Source organism: Phodopus roborovskii, unplaced genomic scaffold, assembly GCF_943737965.1.
Source record: "Phodopus roborovskii unplaced genomic scaffold, PHOROB, whole genome shotgun sequence".
Taxonomy (NCBI): Eukaryota; Metazoa; Chordata; class Mammalia; order Rodentia; family Cricetidae; genus Phodopus; species Phodopus roborovskii.
The window spans coordinates 13,350,053-13,371,858 of NW_026126424.1; the positions used below are offsets into that span (position 1 = coordinate 13,350,053).

Below are 21,806 nucleotides of genomic sequence, written 5' to 3' on the forward strand. Positions count from 1 at the left end.
AGATTTTTTTCACTCCTGTTCTCATTCTGATTTGATGAATGACTCTTGAAAATCCCACAACTTCCTATGGCTAAAAACATCAAAATACTAACAAACTTCAAATGTGTATATCACCCTAACTTTTGGTCCCGAATTATGAAACTATATTTTTCCCATGCCTAATGTACATTCATGGAGTAGCCTTCACTATCTCAACTGCATCTGAAAAGAAAAATTGCCTCCATATAGTGCTTTTTCTTCTTCCCTCTCTGTCACTATACTTAGTCAATGGGCTACTTAGGGAGAATACTCCATAGATGAAGTTGTAGTTCCTATTCTTTTTACATATAAGGAATCCAGTCTGAAGGTATCCTTACACCTATGATCCTGGACACTATTAAAGCAATTCATGATCTGATAAGGAGGAGTCTCAAGATGCATAACAAAGACTAGCCAGGAAGAGAAGCTGCATGACGACACACAGCACTGAGCAGGGGCAGAATCCTCTCTATGTGACAAATGCAGGAGAATCTTGGTAGATCAGGAGGTACCAAACAGGAAATAGACCCCAGGAAATGAGCCAAGTTCAGCCAGATTTGCTCTACCATCCCTAGCTAAACATTCTCAGAACAAGAGTGCCCCTGTGTACACTTGAAGTCACTGAAGAGCCGGAGAATAGTCAAACTGGTGAAAGAAGATGATGCTTTCATTATTAAGCTACCTCATGATGGTCAACAAAGAAAGAATATACTGTTAAGTGTATGGAATCTTGGGGGGAATTTAGTATGCAGCCTGGAGCCTGGAGATCTGGTCTACCTAGCCTTCCTCTCCACTGGGAAGCTAGTTCTCTGAAGACAGATACTGTATTCTTCATATCAATAATCATTACGCAATGTGTGATAGAAGTGTAGTTAACATTTTTTTTAAAGAGGTGAAGAACAGTCTCTATCCCTACATGGTATTTTCCCTCTGTACTCCAATTCTATAGAACAATAAATTTATCTTTATAAATTTATACTCAATGTTATCATTAATATCATAAGAATCCGTTAAAATACAGATTACTTGAAATAATTTGCTTTTCACAGACTACTAGATTCTATATAAAGTTCACCTGCACCACATACTACTGATGCCAATCCCTCTGCTAACTCAGCCTCCCATAAGTTGTTTCTACCTGCCTCCAATGCTGCCAAAGTGCTCTAATATCCTGATGCTCACACTAGCCAAGTGAAACTCTGACTGATCCATTTGTGCATATAAATTCATGACATAGAAGGGACCTAGTATTGACAAAAATGAAAGATGAAAGTCTATACACATGTCCATTTGTGATTAAAAAAAATCACACATGCACACACAAAAGCTTGCCTTTCATCACAGTCTTAACTGTTTTGAAATCACACCTTCCCATTCCAGTGTCCTGTTCTTCACCCTATACTTTTCTCTCTACATAAAACACTGTCTATTAGCCTCAGTCAACCTCTGAGCTTGTTGTTGGTCCAATCATTCTTCATAGGAGGAAGAATTGATAACAGATAATAGAGAAATGTATTTTTCTCTTTAAAAGTCTTGAATCACATTCAGCTCTCTTGTGTCTAGATTTTTTTCCTCATGCAAAAGACTGAGTTCTCAATGTATTAAAAACAGGAAGTGTCCATGAGCAACACATTACATCATCTAATGCTACTAGTTGCTAAATAATTGCATTAATTTCATTGCATTTAGTGAATCCAGACATTCATATGTGCATGTGTGTATGTGGATACATAAAATATTCAGCCTAAGTAAACAAGTGAATTTCACCACCATGTGATTAAATTCTGAATTAAATTATCTGGGCTGTTGCCCTACTCATTGCTTGGGTGGTCAGAGGTCATTTCAACTAGGTAATGAATGCTGCTTCCCCACCTCCATCCATTCATTCTTCCTTCTTCTCTAAAAGCAAGCTGTTCCAGTATGTTTTAAATACTATTTACTTTTTAAAAAAATGGCAGAATTTAATAACCTTTTTATCCACAGTTCTCTACAATCTGACTTGTTTTTTCTTCAGCACAGATCTCCTACAAAGTTCACAAGCCCTTCTGTGCATTGTGTTTCCCTCATTCACAACCATATCCATTCACATAGCCCCTTCAATTCTCTCTGTGTTTTTAGTCTTCAGTTCTCTAATTCAAAATCACGAGAGCTGGCATCCTCTTTGTCTTCCTGTTTATCTGTGTATTTATTTCAAGATGAAAAGAAATTAAATTACCAAAAAATTGCTTTCTAAATAGATATTAGTATGCACATTTCACATATTCAAAAGTATATTGTAAGCTCTATATAAATGACATGTTCAATTTGTAACAGTGCAGTAGTTTTCAATAAAGTATACAAACATATTTAAAAACAGGAGTTCATTCATAATTTCTGCCCTAGACTTTCCTACAGTATATATTTTACAACTCATTTTTAATTTACAATTATTTTCAGCAACTTAAACTTTGCTAGACTGTTCCTGCACTTTTATATAGACACAAATTCTCTACTGCATACTCAGTTTTATTTTTCCATCTTTTTTATTAGTAAAGACATTAACAATAAAATAGGTTCCCTTGCTCTGGCTTGTAATTTCTCCCGCACACTAGTAATATATTATTCCCCTTTTTGTGACATCATAATCATCTATACAGAAGTACCATGTATCTTTGTGTAGAAGCTACTGTTTCCATTAAATTTAATTACCTCCCCCTGTGGTTTTAAATAGAAGTGGCTTCAAAATGAGGGCAGCTTCTATTAAATTTAATTACTTTCTCCTGCTGCTTGCATGGTAAAAGGGAGGTTGCTAAATGAGAGTGGCTTCTAAACTAAAGTATATGGTAGCTGTGTGAAAGCAATAACAAAATAGTGTTTAAACCACCAGCAAGTCTGTTATATTTCCCGTTTCTCATATTTTAACTTTCTGTATCTTAAAACAATTTAAGATAAATGAGCATTAAGATAATTTTTTAAGTAATATTGTTTTGGGAATAAAAACAAAGGAAGAAACACCATTTCTCTGCACAAATGCAGATTGGGCCACTGGAAGGTTCAAGCTGGGTACTTTTAAGGCCATTGACTTTGTGAATTCCATGTCCTAGAGATTATAAGCTTGTTTCTCACACATTGTTAATGTCTGCTTAAAGTTTTCTTTGATTCTAATTAAATGAATTTAAAGGATGCTTCATAAAAAGTTATGTAAATGATAGCAAGGCTGATGTAAGAAACAAAAAATAGTAATGTTAAGGGTTAAAAAAAAAAAACAAAACAAGCAAACAAAAAACCAGGGTATTTATTAGTCTTTGCATCCAAATAGAGTGATTCTATGCTTTGACATACTGGAAAAAAATGTAAGACATTCTAAAAATAATTTTAATTTTATAATATATAAAAAGGATGAAATTTTAAGTATCTACTTTCAAATTAAATATTAATTAGGAAATCGTACTCAGCCAAGCTACCTTTATACAGTGTTTATTTTCTACTCATAGGCAGAATTTAGATGAACAATATTTTCATTCAATTGCACAATTTAGTATAAATATAAAACAAGACACCCCGTAAGCATTTTAAGTAACAAATTAAACATTTACATTTTTTACTGTGCACTGAGGCTTAACATTTATGCAGCTTCAAAACCAAAGTACAGCCTCAAGGGAAGTCTCTCCACTGACAAATTAATACCTTAGAGAACAGAGCTGAATGGTGGCAATGAACTCATTTGTTCCCCCAATAATGAAGAATGACTTTTTCTTTACCACATCTGTGACTGTTGCTATGGTGACCCAGACTTACCTCATTGCTTCTCTGAGAGCTCCTCGCTCACCAAGAGTCGTGTGCTTGATGTCATCAAAATTATTCTCCAGCTTCTCACAGGCCTGCAACACATTAAAACACTGAATTAATCCTCTGCACCCCCAGGAAAATTGCATTCTATGAGGTTATGTAAAAATATAATCAATTGTATTGATCATGGACTTATGAAAAATAGGCACAATGCTTTAATTGGGTAGGATTCATTAAAATCGACACTGAAATTCAACAGCCACAAACTCACAAGTCTTATGATGCAGCTGTAGGAGAAATTTTTTCATCATTGTTTTTTTTTTTTTAATAGGTGTAAAAAAAAAAAAAAAAAAAAAAAAAAAACTGAGTGTCATACAAATCTAGCCAAACTGCCAAGGCTCAGAATAGCAATTACTTTCCTAAAACAATCTTCAATTAATTAAAGCCAATGTAATTTCAAAGGAGGAAAATTAGTAAATAAGTTCAAAATAACAAAAAGTCTATATGATAAAGATCTATGTCGAATTAGGTACTGTGTACTGAAATGGAAAGGCCCAAAATATGATAAAATTTCCACAAATTTTAATCATATTTAAAAACCAGATCATCAGAACAAACACCTGTGTTATATTATAAACTGCATGCATGAATCCACATATTTTTATGTCAAACTAAATTACCGTGATTGCTGTAAATATCAAGTATTTGAGGGATATTAAATGAGGAACTCATACCAAAGGCAACATAAACTTCATAAATGTTTCTATTGAGTAGTAAATAATAATAGTGCAATGACTTTTCTAAAAGTTAACTTTTTACTATATTTCTTAATAATATAATTTACACAAACAATTGTATGTAGCACAACACATTTTAGGAAATTGAAACTTAACAAACTTCAGACTATATGAGTATTGACTTTAATATTTTCTCATACTGATGTTTTGTAGGCAGTGGCAGTATTTAGGAATAAAAAAGGAGTCTGGGGATTTTTCAGTTTTGTTTTTGTTTTTGTTTCATTTTGGTCTTTTTTGAATTTTAGGAACAGAATAGTTAAATAATAAATGTTAATTATTAATGTGTCATTTCTGTTCTCAAGTTATAAATAAACATGCTGGATTTCAGAAGACTGTGGAACTTAGATCATTGATTTCCAATGTACACGAGTTAATTAATTTCCAACCAAATAGTATCCAATTCATCACACTCACCTTTAGTTCTTCTTTTTTAACTAGATCAAATTAAGGAAAAGATCAGTTTAAAGTACTATCAGATGAGTTTATAATGAAAATTTTGAAGTTTTCCAAAATAACTTGAATTTTGGATTCCTTGAGCCAATTTAAAGTCATTTGTTGGACACCTACATTGGAAATCATTTTATGCTCTGGGTTAGGTTTTTTCCCACATTTTTAGTTTAATCACAAAGAAAAAATTAGATTTAATGATGCTGAATATATATATTTTCTAACATATGATTAGTGTTTTTATGGCCCATTTACTTGAAATGTTTTTTTGGAAGTTGGGAAAGCTTCTTTTAGTATTAATCAGGAAGACTTGCTATTCTGTATTTCTCCTTTTGGTGAAACATGTCGGTGAGATGACATTTATATGGTTTAATACTGAAAATCACATCATATAGATAATCAATTAAGCACTGTTTTTCCTTAAATACCATCTATCAATGGGAGTCATTTTCCCATATTGAGTTTCAGTGCCTACAGAATCTATTGTATTCTGATCAATTGATCAGTTTTTCATACTTTCGCCAGTACCACACATCTTTGTTATATTTCTACACTATAATAAATAAATTATTCCTACAAAAAAGATAGGAAAATAGCTACATAGGAAAAGACAAAAAACAAACAAAAAATTATATACTCTTTCATGAAGGAAATTCAAATAGCCTAACAAAAGTAAAGTCCTATATGATTATTAAATGGTAAAACGACAATATGAACCAAAACTAAGCACCACTACATATTTTAGATATGTATAAAGTGAAAGTCCATACAGTGTTGTTGTAGTATAAAAATCACTACACTATGTGTTTGGTTGTGAGCCTAGCCTCTAATGGCTGAGCCATCTCTCCAGCCTTATCCATTGAGCCCTCATCTAGCACCTGTTGGAAACAGGAGCAAACACCCATACATAAACACTGAGTCGAAGTAGAACCCAGATGCAGATGGAGAGGACAAGACCAGGCAGCAGAAACAAATAGAGACAGCTTACCTGAACAAGGAGCAGCTAAAGGGCCACCAGACTGATAGCTGGGAAGCCAGCATGGGACAGACTCAGGCCCCCCCCTGAATGTGGGTCTCAGCCAGACGGACTGAGCAGTCTAAGGGACCTCAGACAGTAGAGCCAGGATGTATCCCTGGTGCACAAAAGGACCTTGCTAACACATCCCCCATGGAGGGATAACTGCCTTAACCTAGAGACAGGAGAGAAGCCCTAGTCCCTACTTCACATGACCTGTCAGATCTACATGACCCCAACTGGATGGCATTTCCCTACATATGGAATTGGGGTGGGGGGATGGGATGGGAGTGTGGTTAGGGTGCATGTGAGAGGGCAGAGAGGGTAAAAGGGAGGGAGGGAAGGAGGTAGGGAGAGAGGAGGAACTGGGATCGACAAGTAAAATAATAAATTAAATAAAAGAAAAAATGCTTTGACTCCAAAATTTAAGTTCAAGGACAAGTTACTAGGGAAATGGATTTCTATTTTTGTTTCCACAGAAAATGAAAAGATGTGGATTCCTTCCAGACTAATGTGGTGTGATCAAGCCAGACCGCCTAAAAGAGAGTACCAGGTGATCCTACATTCAAAACAACTGGACAAAGCAGCCTTACAGACTATAGCCAGGATTTCTGCATCTTCTTAGAATCCCCCATGACAGCGCCCCTTACCAGGAGGAAGTAGTTTGGAAAGAACGATGCCCAAATTCCCAAATATTGTCTATAATGTTTGTTTTCATTTAAATGGACTTGGTTATATAAAATAAATAAATAAATGAATAAATCACTACACTAATAATAGACCTGTAAACTGTTACAGTCGCTTTGAGAAATGATGTCTGTAGCGTCAATAGTCAACCATTTGTGTCTCTGGCCCAGCTGTGTTATACCTAAGAATAATGTACAGTATATTCTTCTAAAGTCCTTTGGGAAAATATTAATATAAATATTGTTCCATATTCCCAAGTGTTAAAGCAAAAATAATAATAATAATAAGATGAAATACATGTGATGTAATACATCCGTACAGTAGAAAACTACATAGCACTGAGAATGAATGACCTAACCAACTTCAGGAGGGAAGGGCTTTATAGTTCACAGTTAACAAGCCATCATCAATGGGAAGTCAGAGCAGGAGATAAAAGTAGGAACCTGGAGGAAGAAAGTGAAGAGAGGGCCATGTAGGGACCTGCTAAGAGCTTACTCCCTGGACTACATCAGCTATATTTCTTATATAGCTCAAGCCCGATTGCTTAGAGATAGAACCACCCACTGTAGTAAGGCCCTTTGTATCAATTAGCCATCAAGAAAATTCACTATAGACATGCTCACAGGCCCAGCCAATAGGGGCAATTTCTCACTTGAGCAGATTCCTCTTTCAGGAGTGTCAAGGTTGAAACAGAATCTAATCTGTCTTACTCCATTTGGATCAAGTTCAAACAAAGATGGGCCAGACTATAATGGATAACCTATAAATTAACATTTCATTTGAAATCATATTAAAAAGAATGAAATATTTATGAATAAATTCAACAAACAACTATGAAGAATCACATTTTAAAGCTTTTTAAATGGGAAAACATCCCATTGCAATCAACTAGAAGACTTCCTATTGCTAAAGTGATGCTACTCTGTTAATTGACTCAATGACCCCAATCTAATTCATAACAAAATTTCATTGATTTTTTTCCCCAGAAACTTTCCAAAGTTCTCCTGATGGCAGAGTTCAGATATCCAAAAACATATTTGGGAAATGGAATGTATTTACAAGATATAGACCTCCAATTTCAAATCTTTTTACCATGAGTACTGTTTGTGTAGATGTGGCATAAGGTTACAAACTGCACACTAAAGGACATAATTGAGACGGCAAATGAACCCTAACTCTTATGGTCAATTCAATATTTAAAAGAGAATGAAGAAAATTCAATGTGTGTCAGGATGGATTTGGCAGGACTGACACATGAGGGTGACATCAGACTCCTGACTCACATAGTGTTCAAATCCAAACCAGAATGATCACAGACCTGGACAAGAGTTAAAACCCAAAACATTTCAGAGAGAGTTGTCTTTCTGACTTGGAGTTAATCCACTAAAATCAGAGTTTTCATAGATCCAAAAATAAATCCAATAAATCATATTTAATAAAAGACTTGTTTCTAGGATATATAACAACTCTCACTCAATTCAATAAGACGGTTTCTGCCTCCTCTATGTTTTTAAATGGGAAAACACTTCCCAATATGTAGCTTTCCAAAGCAAATAGAAAATGGATAATAAATATTTTTAAGTGTCTACATAATTAAATCTTCAGGGGAATCAAGAATCACTAAACTCAGGGAAAGGGGTAATGACACTATCAAGTTATATTATCACTTTGTCACAAGCTGCCCATGTGGTTGGAAGGATTGTACCTCATAAGAAAACATTGGGTGTTGTCTTCTTAGAATGATAACGAATGAACCAGATGAGTATACTCAAAGTATAATTAACAGAATTATGACCAGAAATTACTTCCATTACATGAGTTTCATAATGAAACAAAACAGGTTCCCATATAAACATGTGTATTCAGATTTTTACATCACAACTATCAATAACTGACCCAATGGAGAAGCAATCCAAAAATCAGTAAAATGAGCCATAAAACATTATGCTAACTGGAAAAACATCATACATAAATGATAGCATTTTATAATTTTATTTATAAACTACCTAGGCTGGGCAAATCAATAGAAAGCAGATTAGTGGTTGTCAAGAGCTGTAGAAAGCATGAGATGGGGTACTGCTAATGGGAATTTGATTTCTTGGAAATGAGAAGAAATATCCTGGAATTTGCTGTAATTAGAATACCATTAATGAATAGACTAAAAATTATGAAATTACATTTTCAAAGGGTGAACTATATGTGTGTGTGTGGCATATCTTCTAACTAATTTGCTGTTTTACTCAAAATATAACTTTCTTCTAAAACCCATTCAAATTATGTGACCACTATCATCAGAGGTGGCATCAAGAATGAAAATTCATGGTGTCTAATTCTAAATCTCTACACGTTTGTTCCCTAACTCAAAATTTAACGGAAAACACTGTTAATGTTCTCTTTGGTCACATGCAAAGTTTAACTTCCTTTTCTTTGGAATTAGATTACTACAGTTAACTATTTAGGTGAATCACCGCTGAGTCTGAGGGCTTATGTTTCTTTTCAAACTTCAAATGACTAACTTGCTATGAAACCTCCTCTTTTTAAATGGATGCCTTCTCTGAGATAGTTTCTAAACCAGACATGGAAACAAGTATTTCTATTTAATTGACATGAATACTTTATGCAAAAATTTCCATGCACATGTATCTCTTGGTCACATCTATTTATCTTTAATCTAAGGAAAAACAATCAATCTGTGTGTCTCATGGTGCTTTTGTTTAGTTGATTATTTTTTTTTTAAGCAAGCCTTGGCAACTTTGCATATTACAGCAGGAATTAGCAAAATACAAAGCACTATACCAGAAGCTCCTTATTTTAAAACATTCATCTTCCATTTACCTATTGTCTTTAAAATCAGTGGTGCTGCAGAAAACATGTGGCTTAATTTGTAATGGCATTGGCAAGGCATGATAATTGCAGTACTGTAATTAACAGAGGATTTTTGAAAATTGTAGTTTAGCGATTTAGAGTTACTCCCTATCCCTGAGCAATAATGCCATAAGCAAAGTGCCATCAAGAAGAGCAAAGACTGGTGCCCACCTGGCACTACATTATAACCCACTGGCTTGAACTGCAGCAACAATGGGAAAACCACATCCAGCCTGTGTCATTAAGTACCCATGTTTGAAGTGCCTTAGGGAAAGCTGTATAATAGTATGAAATAAGCAAGAACTAATGCTAAATTTTCATTATTTCTCATAATTTCTGTTCTTTTGGAAATACAAGCCAATAAGATGACTATCTGAAATCAGTCTATGATGATCCACAGACAATTTTAAAAAAATCAGAATCCTTGAGGAAACTTTACTGTTTGGGATATATAGGTTTAAAATTACATAGATGGCTGGGAATCTACATGTTGCTACCGAGGAGGAGGAGGAGTAGGAGGAGGAGGTAGAAGAAGAAGAAGAAGAAGAAGAAGAAGAAGAAGAAGAAGAAGAAGAAGAAGAAGAAGAAGAAGAAGAAGAAGAAGGAGAAATATGTATTTCTTTCATTTTCTAACACAATGTCACAGATTGAGATCATGATGATCTGGGATATCCAGTAAAGTTCAGACTGCACAAGTACACACATTTAAAATGGATTCCTAGCACTGGAGTAAAGGAACAGGGCACAACAACACAAGCCTAGAATCCTAGCCTTCAGGAGGTGGGGACAGGAGGATCCCTGAAGCTTATTGGTTAGTCAGCCTAGCTGAAATCATGAGCTCCAAGTTCAATGAGAGACTCTGTCCAAAAAAGTTACCTAGTGATGGAGGAAGAAACTGACATACAACTCCAGCCTCCCTATACATCTACATATAGACTCTTTTGCACCCACATGCAAACATGAACACATATATGTGTCACAAAAAAAAAAAAATCAAACTTCTACCCCCTGCATCCTTCTCCCCTCCTCTCCTATTTGCTCCATGCTGTCCCTCTCTGCTGATTCCAATGCCTCTATAACCAACCCTCCATGACTTCCTCTCTTTGTCATCTCAGTAAAACTTTATTTCTTATCTTGTGTCCACCATTGTAGGGGGCACAGCTTATAAAAGAAGACACAAAATAATTGAGGTGTAATTATTTTCAGATTCATCCTGAACTTCTTGACAGTTTATTTTTCACATTGAGGGGGAAGGTGAGAATATTTCTTGGATTCAGAAAAAAGAAAAAAAAAAAAAGGACAGAGGCACAAAAGGCCTGAAAATGAGCTCCCTTGAAAACTCTATGGCTTAAGAAATCATTAGACCAACCTGTGTTAGCTAAAGAGTCTTTCAAGGAAACTCAGCATTTTAATAGAGACAATCTGTAATTTTTAGTAGGGCCTTTATCTGGAGAGGGCTCCTAACTGCATTTTCTATTATGAGATAAAATAGGAAGCAAATCTTAGTATCAGCTTGATTAACAGAAAAAAGAATGTTCCATGTTTTCTACTCTGAGCATGATTGAGGTTTGTTACACTCAACAAAACACAGAGGAAATATGTAAGACTGTACGTATTTCAAGAATGTGCCTTAGCCAAAATATTTCCATACCCAGAAATAAAAAACAAATCCAAGATTATTATGTTTCATGAATATAAAAGAGTATCAAAGTCCACGGGGCTTGAATTCCATTTCTAACAGCATTATGCTCTCATCATATGTAACATAAAGCTCAAGCAACTGACACCTTCATCTGCTTATTTTCTGCATAAATTTAAGCATCAAATTTCCAATTGGTCTGAGGCACACAGGTTATCAGTTATGCTTTCCATCCTTATCTTCTGTTTGACATCAAGGATTAATCACTACATAAAAATTGAGCCAATAGCCTCTGACAAAAGTCCTTCCCCAGCTTTGCTCACATGGGTATAGAGTGGGGGGGGGGATGAAAGTTTATTTGTAAATGGATATCTATAAAGAAACTGTCCATTATGTTAACGTAGGGCAATTTCTGAAAACAATGTCAATCAAACACAAGACAGATTATTGGCTGCTGACTTTGCAAAGTGGGAAAGTTCCTGGAACTTCTGTAAACTACCAAAATGCAGATTCTGGGATGGATGAAAAATAGTTTGCTAGGATTGTGAGGAATGGCACTTCTGTCTGTGTGTGCTATATACCTAAGAGTGTGGAGAAACAAGAAATTCAACATACACATGTTTAGGCCAAATTAATATCCACAAATATTTTGCAGGCAACAGTCTTTATTTGGGTCTGTGACACCACCGTGACAAATATAATGAGCAATTAAATTCCCAAGTGTTCAGATTTTGGCAGCAATTAAAGGAAAAACAGGAAACTAAGCATCAAAACCCTGTTTCAGTGGCTTCATGCCAAATGAATCCCCACGGGTTGAAGACAGGTCTAGAGTTTCAAATGTGGTAGATTTTACAGTGTTTTATAATTCATCTTAAGGATCAATGTAAGGATTAAAAATATAATAAAACTAATATGTAGAATACCAACATCAACTCTAGAGAAAATACCAGGCACAATGTCTTAGCAATGAGAAACTAAAATAAGATCACTAAAGAGTTACCCTTGCCTGACCTATGCCAATAAACAAAATCCAATCAAGTGGATCTATTCATTTATTCATATTGTGCAAGGAGGTAGGATGAAGGAAAGCAAAGAGAGCTATGAGATAGTATTACTTAATAAAAACAAAAGAGTGTTATTTTTATAAGACTTACATTTCATAGGACTGAATGTTTTATTGGATAATCAAATTATCAACAATTTATATACTAACTAATCTAAATTTAAATAAATTAGGAAAATAATTTTAATAAATGAAAGGTCACACGTAGTTAATGGCATAGCTAGAAGAACTCAGGACCCATATGCATAAGAAACTAAAGCAAAAGTTTCAAAAGCTACCAACTGAGGAAATTAATATACTGTCAGCCAATGTACTAGGTAGGAAGCTGGTAAATATGAAAGATTTAACTTGTTTCCATACTCGAGAGAAAAGAGACAAGAGGCAAATTAACCATGTGCCTCTGCAATGACCAACAGTTTTCCATATAAGAACAAAGGTGTGAGGAGCTTAAGCCAAAAGTGGCTCTAGTCTAGAACATCATCACTGTTGCGTACTGGAGACAATCCTAGACTAATTACTGAAATCAGTTTGCTAAGTCAACTTAATTTATTATTCTAGAAACAATATATGGTGATCAGGCATGATGCTTACATATATAATCCCCAGATAAGAAGGCCAGCTACTTAACAAGTTCTACAAGACTTATTTATATAACAAATAAGCCAAGAAAGAAATGAAAGGGAAGGGAAGGTTGGAGAAGAAAGGAGAGGAAGGAGGAATAACTAAAGGGAAGGGGATGGAAAGAAAGAACAAAGGAAAGAAAAAAAAAGAGAAACTAAAAAGAAAAGTAGAAAAAAGGAGAGAAGAAATGAGAGGGAGGGGGAGAAGGCAAACATCACGAATACACCTTTACTGTTAAGGTGGAAATGATAAGCAGGATTTACCAATCAACCACATATTAGTTCAGACATTTTACTGTAGCAGTCACTGACATAAACTAATTCAGTCCAATAAGATAAATGGTATAAAGTGAGGACCTCACATCCAGTGGGAGAGGAAGAATCAGTTGCCAAGAATGTGAATGTGTCCTGATAATCCTAGTTGCAGGAAGCGGGAGGCCTGAAATACATTATATACTAGAGGGACCTTAAGGAAATTGTCATGAAGAGGAAACAATCCTGTAGAGGCAATGTCAGGTTCCTCACTGTACAATATGAAGGCAACATAAGTAAAATGACTCCCTTCAGATTTCCCATGAATATAATGGACTGTGTTGTGGGGGAGTTACACACACACACACATACACACACACACACACACACACACACACACACACACACACACACACACTATAAATAGACACAAATCTGGTGGAATGGCAACTTCCAAGGACTGGGTTTCTGTGTAGAATGAGTCAATTATGTGAATGTGCTCCTCCTGAAAAAAAAAAAAAATGGTCTATTTAAATTTTTCCACTCAACTGAAATCCTTGAAGGTAGCCTCACAGAAGTCTTAGACAAGGCTCTAAGAAATAATTTCTCAATTTAGATTTCTTAAAATTCCACATGAGCATCTTGATGGTAAGATACAATTTCCAGTTCTCATCAAGAGATTCATATTTCAATAGATAATTGCTTTTCCCTTCACTGTGTCTTCACTAGTCTAATCCTTCCAGGGGACATTAAGATGTAATCATATTTAGATAATGTCATTTCACTAATGGTGGCCAGCTTACAAGCAGGCCCTCTCTTGGAGAATCTTATGAGTCATAGGGAAATGTAATAACATCATGGAATAGGAAAGGTCTGAGCTTCACAGATGGGGAGTCTGTTTCCAAGTTCCAATTGTGCAAATAAACAGCCTCTGAATTCTCACAAAGATGAATGACACCTCTGTGGGCACATATTCCCTTATGAAATGAGAATGAGTAAGGTGATGAACGCAACAGTGTTTACACTGAAACTGGCATTATAAAGATTAAGTGAGTCATGGATGTAAACCTATGTACTGAATAAGAAAGCACTATAAGTAACAAACACACACACAGAGAGAGGCCTCAAAATCAGTGAAGTTGAAAATTATTTTGAATTTCTGATCTTCTTGCTTCTCCTTAGAAGTGCTAGGATTACAGATGTGCGCCAAAATACTGTTTTATGGGGTGTTATAGAGTAAACCCTGGGCTTCCTGAAAGAGAAAGCATTCTACCAACTAAGCTATATCTCCTGTACTAAATATTCTATAGTTTTTAAAGAATGAGATGAGTTTCTCCTTCATAGTGTATGCAAGAAATATATTTAATTTTAGCTGAAAATTTTAAAGCTCCCACTTTCATATTTGGTATGAGTAAAGTGACATTTTAGCACTTTTTTGTGGTAACCAAAAAGTAAGTTCTGCTAAAATCCTAACCAGCCAATTATTCATGCCTATATCAATGAGAAGTCAATGAAAAAATAAACTATATATTTCTATTTAATTCAAATCCCTTGTTTTTCAAAAAACTACCTACTTTGTCACATGATATAAAAATATGCATTGGTTGAGTTGGACATTCTTTACAAAATTGGCAAGTAAAACATGTATTATTCCAAAATATATTGGTGAGTCCTATATGTCATTGACAGCCAAGCAAAAATCACAGCATAGACATAGTATTTTCTTTAAGTCCATTATGACATAGTTATCCAAAATCTCCTGACAACAGGAAATGTAAACAATGGACACTACTCATTTCTACTCTCAAGCCTTGCTCTCACATTTAAACACTATAAAAATTGGCAAGTCCTTTTCCTATGCTATTTCTTGTCCTTGGCTCCCTGATATCAGAATATGTCCCTTGATGTTCTTTGGAACAGTAGTAAAAAACTATAATTTCTCTTCAAGACCTTTACACATGATGTCCCAAAGTTTAGATAGTTTGCCTTGCCATATTCAGAACTTTGCTTACAAAAATTTTTCTTTAGAAAAATTCTAGAAAAGCCCTTAAAACACACTCACTGGCCACCCTTACTTTCCACAATATTGTCTTGCTTTGCTCTTTCTGTTATATATGATGAACTTGGCATTATATTACACCTTAAATTACTTTTCAAAATATTGGGTTTGAGGAGAGCAAGACATTTTTTTTTCTTTATGTACTACTCTATTTCTAAACCAACCCGAAAAATTAAAGGTCTTTTTAGTACATGTTCTGGGAAATTTTGTGTGCATGCATGCATCCCCAAAAGCTAAATGTTACATTGCAATAAAATTTGAAAATAAAGATAACTTCCACTGAAGTCCATGTCAACCTTAGGGGGAAATTATGTTCTCAAGTTACTTATTCAATCTGATAAATGAATGAAATTAATATTTTCAATTTAATTACAATGTTTCTGTTTGTCTCATATTAGCCAGGCTAATTTTTAAAAAGTTCAGAAACATAGAGTAAAAGTGTGCTCAATCAGTGACTGAAAGTGTCCCACATACCACACAATGATAGTAAAATCATAAATCCAATTTACAGAAAACTCTATTCAAAATAGCAAATGAAATGAGGTGTTGTTTGGAGAGAATAGATTGTAACCAAAAAACCCAAACCAAAGCAGAGCAAACAAACAAAAACATTCCCAGCATGCAGAATCTCAGGGAAATTGTCACTGAGGCCATCCCTAGGTTCTGCAGACAGTGCCCCATTAAGCCATAGGTATCATGAGCTCCTCAGACTCCAGAGTTAGGTCTGCCCGATTAGAAGAACAGATTTTAGAAAGTCTAGATCTAATTGACACATCTCTCAAAGTCCTTTTTTTTTTCTTAAAGATTTTTTTTTAAAATATAAGTTTGTTTGAGTTTCTGCCACATCTGTGACTGCTCATAAAAGCTAGGACTGGCAGTTGTGAGCCACCAGCCCTGCCCCCCAGGAACTGATTTGGATTCTCTAAGAGCAGCAAGGGCTCTTAATTGCTGAGCCATCTCTCTGGCCCTGAATCTCTCAAACTTTTTTTTAGGTAATTTTTCCTATGCATGCTCATAAATAATAATTGTATAATATTTCTGGAGCATTAAAAATTAGAATAAAATGTGTTTACAAGTCACCTATGTTTTAGTAATTTTAAAATTACTAAAAATAAAGAAAAAGCAGACAAATGTGAGGCTGTCAGAACCTGGCAGTGTTTACAGAATTGGTCTCATTAGAAATTTTAAAATAGGTATGAAGTTTTATGATTATAAATCACAATCTGGCTTGAGTCATTTTCTCCAGACCTTGCATTGAAGGTGTTCATTCTAACAGCTTCATTTCATTCTAGTCACATAACACTTAAAGGAGTATTGCATGTATGAACTTTTGTGTTTATGTGCATGGCAAAAGCTCACAGGCCAAATTCTCATGATGTAAGACCCACTGATAGCTGGATGGAAAGCCAAAGTCAGTGAGTGGATCCTGTCTCTAAACCTAGCTGTGTACAGGCCATGCTTTATCATTATAGTCATCTTTAGCACTGGACAGTCATAGAAGGAACGCATTACCACAGGCTTAGCTTTCTGGTGCCACTTATTTTCTGTAATGTGAAAATGAAGGAGATTTCACACAGCTCTAACAGCCTCTTTTGATGAGACGTTTAAGACCAGTCCAATTGAAAGAAAAGAAAACCCTAATACTAAGAATTTCGGGAAATTCTCAAGTGACAAGTTTACTGTACAGTTATGATTATATTACTATAAGATTTTTTCACTAAGAATATAATAAAATAATTTATATTCACCAAGAATATAATAAATTAATTTCTTTGATTAAAAATAAAATTGGCATTTTTAAAACAGGTTTTCACACAATCCAAGCAGGCCACAAACTCACTGTGTAGCCAAGGATGGCCTTGAGTCATTGACTTTTTCTCCCTAGTGCAAGCATGTGACACCACATCAAGTACATAGTTGTCTTAGTATTAATAAATTGACTACCCTGAATGGCTCATTTACTTGCTCACATTTTATCATGTATGACTGATACCATCTTTGAGCAAGCCACATTAAACTGACCACTAAGGATTTGATCCATGTAGTTGTATCTTCTGAAAGTTAAAAAAAATATTGCAAGTTTCTAACTAGCAGAGAAAATTATCATTACATTAATTATTAGCACATAGAAAAATGGAGACATATCATCATGCTTAGAAGATGTATCTTCTACAGGGAAGATGAGTGATGTCATCTTGATGCTTTAAACTTAAAGCAAGACCCTGTACTTGTGGTTTTCTTTCTTTCTTTCTTTCTTTTTTTCTAAGTAAGGCAATAGACAATTCTCACTGGAACATATTCTGTCTATTCAGAGGACCAAAGTTCTGGAGTTAGAGCTGAGGTGGGACAAAGACAAACAAGCCCATTACTACTACTCCAGTGCTGTTCTTCATGTCACACATAATTCTATTTGGTTATTGTTTTCATGCACGGTATTTATTTTTAAGACTCCCATCCACTTAAGAGTATTAAACAAATGTCTCATTTACTGAATCCAAAGTGTTTGTTCATGAATTTATTAATGGCATGGAAACATTAGTTTTGCTATTCAGCAATTAATTTTTAATGTCTGTTTAAATTAGCCCAATGCTACAGAAGTATACTTAGCTCATACAGTTATGCAATCCTATGCAATGCCACACACTATTGATAAGATGCAAATCTAGACACCAGGCAAACTCACAGCCATGAACATAATGTCTTTTTTAGTACTGAAAAGCACCATTTATTTCATTTTATATAAAGAACTAATGGTGGATGCCTATCATTCAAAGCTATCTTGGTCTCTTGTTTGGAGAAAAAAAAGTCCCTATGGATCACATCAAAGTGAATAAATTCAAAGAGAAAGGAGTAATTTAGCAAGTTCAGTTTGGAAGTTAACAAGCTTCAATGTACTGTGAATTTTAAATGTACATAACAAACAAGCATACAATCTAACTAAGCATAAGTCTCTATTAGCAGTAACTAAATTGATAGCTGATTTCTGTTTATTAAAGTAGTAACATTTCCTATTCGCAGTTATGAAATTCAACATCCCCCATAAGAAAAAAAAAAGCCCTAAAACAGTAATTCTCATCATTATCTTTAAAAGAACATGCATATGCATTTTAAGTACGTGGGAAAAAAAGATTAATAGACCATTGAAGTCCTTGTGTTAAGTTAAAATTCAGAAAAGCAGTCATTTTTAAAACATAAAAGAGAAAGTCTTCTAATATTTCTTTGGTTTGGGAGAAATAAAGGCTTTTACTTGACAGCTACATGAGGTCATATCAAAAAGAGAATTTGGCAGGGGTTTCTGAATCTATAACAATTGTCTATTAGTCTGTTTTTAATAATTTTTCTTTGGCATGTAATCCTCTTTAATTAGATTCGACTCTCTGTCATTTCAAGATTCCATAAACTGGTGTCTTATATACCAGCTGCTGAAGCAGGAGTTACTGTCTAAATGATATTCACAATGAGTATTTAGAAGGTTTACAATTATACCCTTGCTAATAAATTGTGCCATTTTCCCCAACAATTTTAAGTGCTAATCTTCAGAAGGCATTTTAAAATTAGCTAAAATTCTGTCAAGAGATTTACAAAAATTGTTAGCATGAAGATAATTATGTCACAGCCCTTGGACTCCATCTCTGATTGTGTGCATAAATCAGAAAATGTCAGCTGTGTTCTCCCTTAATAACTGCCCCTGCAGCAATATATTATAGTCTAAACTCTTACTATAATTTTTGTTTCTCTTTCTTAAATACCAGACAGTTACTTCAAAAGTTGGGAACTGATTAAATAATTCATATTTCCCAAAATAGTAACTGCTTATCAGTTCCAAAATTGTAACTATCAGCACTAAGTATGACAATATGGAAGGGATAAATACATTTTCCATAAACTATGTATACTTTAGAGGAAAGAAGTTCAAAGAAACAATGTTTTAAAAATGTTAATTAGGGTTAACTCTAACATACCCAAAAGAAGAGAAACAGAAGTAAAAATATGAATAAAATTCAAAATAATCTTAATTTTTATTTTAATAACAGAAACACAGAACCAAGGGTTCCTAAAGCCCTATCAAATAACTTAGCTATTAATCCATACTGCCCTGTCTTTTACAATAAATACGTTCTTCTCACATCACAGAAGAATTGAAATTTAAAACAATCCCTCCCCCTTTAGCCTAATAAACATAAATAACATTTTCTTTGGCTCAGACAAAATAGAAAAGAGGTAGAATTTTGATTTAAGTTTAATAAATGTTAAAATAAACTTATTAATCTGTATATACCATAATCTATTCTAGGAAGTATGTGATTGATGAATTTTTCTTAGACTATATCACTTCAGAATTAGGAGCTATAGCCATTGTCTTCTGGTCACCATGACTCTGGATACAATTCTTCCTTCCTCCCTCCCTCCCTCCCATCTCTCTCTCCTTTTGGAATACTGTTTCATAAAAGATACTCTCGAAAGAAAGTCTTTGAAATGTCCTGTCACAGCAATAATCTATATATCAGTATTTTCTACATTACCGATATTGTGTCCATTCAATGAATATCAGCATGGAATAAACTGTGTTCATTAAACAAGTGGAAACTAGTGGCCATAGGTGTCTCTGGTCAAGTGAACACTGTAGTTTCCACAGTGTCATCAAATGGCAGGACCAAAGATCACAGAGGAAGGATAGGTCAGAGATTTTAACACAGGCTCAAATATGCACTTTTGGTAAAACAGATTTCTAAGGAGCCTTAAAAATCCCACATCATTCTTTCCTTGTTGGTCACACCAGAGAACAAATATACTTTGTCTGGCCAAAATATATCAAACTGTCTCTATCATCGACTCTTGACAACTTTGATAATCAGTACCTCATAAAATATTCTTTCACTCATAATACAGCCTTCAATATATCTGGAAAGACTGAAGAGATGGCTCCATGGGTTAAGATGCTTGCTGCCAAGCCTGACAATCTATGCTCAATCTCCAAAAGATATATGGTAGAATAGCCTCTTGCAATTTTTTCTCATGGTGCATTCAAGTGTGTACATGCAAACACTCATACACACACACACTCATACCTGCATGCACAGACATGCACGTATACACACACACACACTCATATCTGCATGCACAGGCATGCATACGCACGCGCGCACACGCACACACACATAGAACCAAGACATGCACAAACATGTGTATATACACAATAAATAGATATGTATTAGGTAGATGATATGTAGATAGATAGATGATAGACAGATATACAGACAGACAGATGACAGATAGATGGCTTAAAATTATTTATATGTTTATATGTCATGGAGATAGTATGTAGCTGTCTTTCAACAAGATCTGACATTCAAAAAGAAAGTAACATATTTCAGTTGACATGAATATAATATCAGTAAATGTATTAAAGAACCTTATTAATAAGAGAAATGCAACTTTCTGTAGCAATTTTTTTGTTACAGATAATGCTGTAATATATACCTTGTATAACAGTGACTGTTCTCTTTTAAAGTGTGTATTACTACCTAATATATATATATATATTTAATATAATACAATATATATACATATATATATATATATATATATTTATATACAAAACACCTATTTCCCCACTGATGAAGCTGAGGATCTCTTTTGTTTACTAGCAGTTTTTCATTCATATTAAAAGCATAATCCTAGTCATTTTCCTTTGGTTTATTTACAATAAAATTTCCAGTGCAAGTCTTCTTCAGACTTTATTTGTAAAGAACAATAGAAACACAAAACAGATTTAAAATTAAATCTATTAGAGTGAGTCAAAGTTCACTTTAGAGGAAAACTTACAGCAGTGAAATATTGATTTAGGAAACAAATACAAAGTATTAAAATTAGTTTTTACTTTAAAATGTGTAAGGAAAAACAGAACATGCAACAACTCATAGTTGGCCTATGAACTGCTGGAAAATATTTGAAGTTCAAGGCTATACCCTTTGATCATTTGTATATATGAATTTTTGTGAGGCATAAGAATCATTCAGGCAAAAAATAGAATTATTCATTTATTCCCATTTTATTCATGATATACAATACAGGAAAGTTATGTCTGAGTAAATGGTTATGAATAACAGTTGTCCCTATGTTTCAGAAATAGAAACACTCTTCATCATTTTTTTTTCTTATTCAGGGGGTTTTATTGATATAATGTGACCCCTTTATTTTAGATAACATGCCAATTCCTCAACATTTAATTTTAAAGTAATCCCTTTAAAACTGTAGGTAAAAAGCTGTCTTCAATCATCATCGTCATCATCATCATCATTGTTATTATTACTTTAGCAAATTTGGAAGTGTGGGACTTTAAGGATATTTATCCTCCTTTTTTAATCTAATTTTTTCATAAAATATATTTTGATGGTATGGTCTCCCTTTCCCAGTTCTTCCCAGATCCTCTTTCTTACCATCTTACCTACCTAACTTGATGATTTCCCCTCTCTCTTTCAAACAAAAGTATACACACACACACATCAAAGCCAAAACAACAAAATAGAATAAGACAAAAGATAATAAAGCAAAACAAAGGATATTTTGCATGCT

At 34.3% G+C, this 21,806-nt stretch overlaps 1 protein-coding gene across 1 annotated transcript in view; it reads right to left on the minus strand.

Moving 5' to 3' along the window:
- The window catches only part of Dpyd (dihydropyrimidine dehydrogenase), an 817,241-nt gene that overhangs the window by 713,023 nt on the left and 82,412 nt on the right, over positions 1–21,806 (minus strand). The window contains exon 3 of the mRNA XM_051185598.1: positions 3,796–3,878. Coding sequence (XP_051041555.1) covers positions 3,796–3,878 — 83 coding nt within the window. The remainder of the gene's footprint in view (positions 1–3,795; positions 3,879–21,806) is intronic.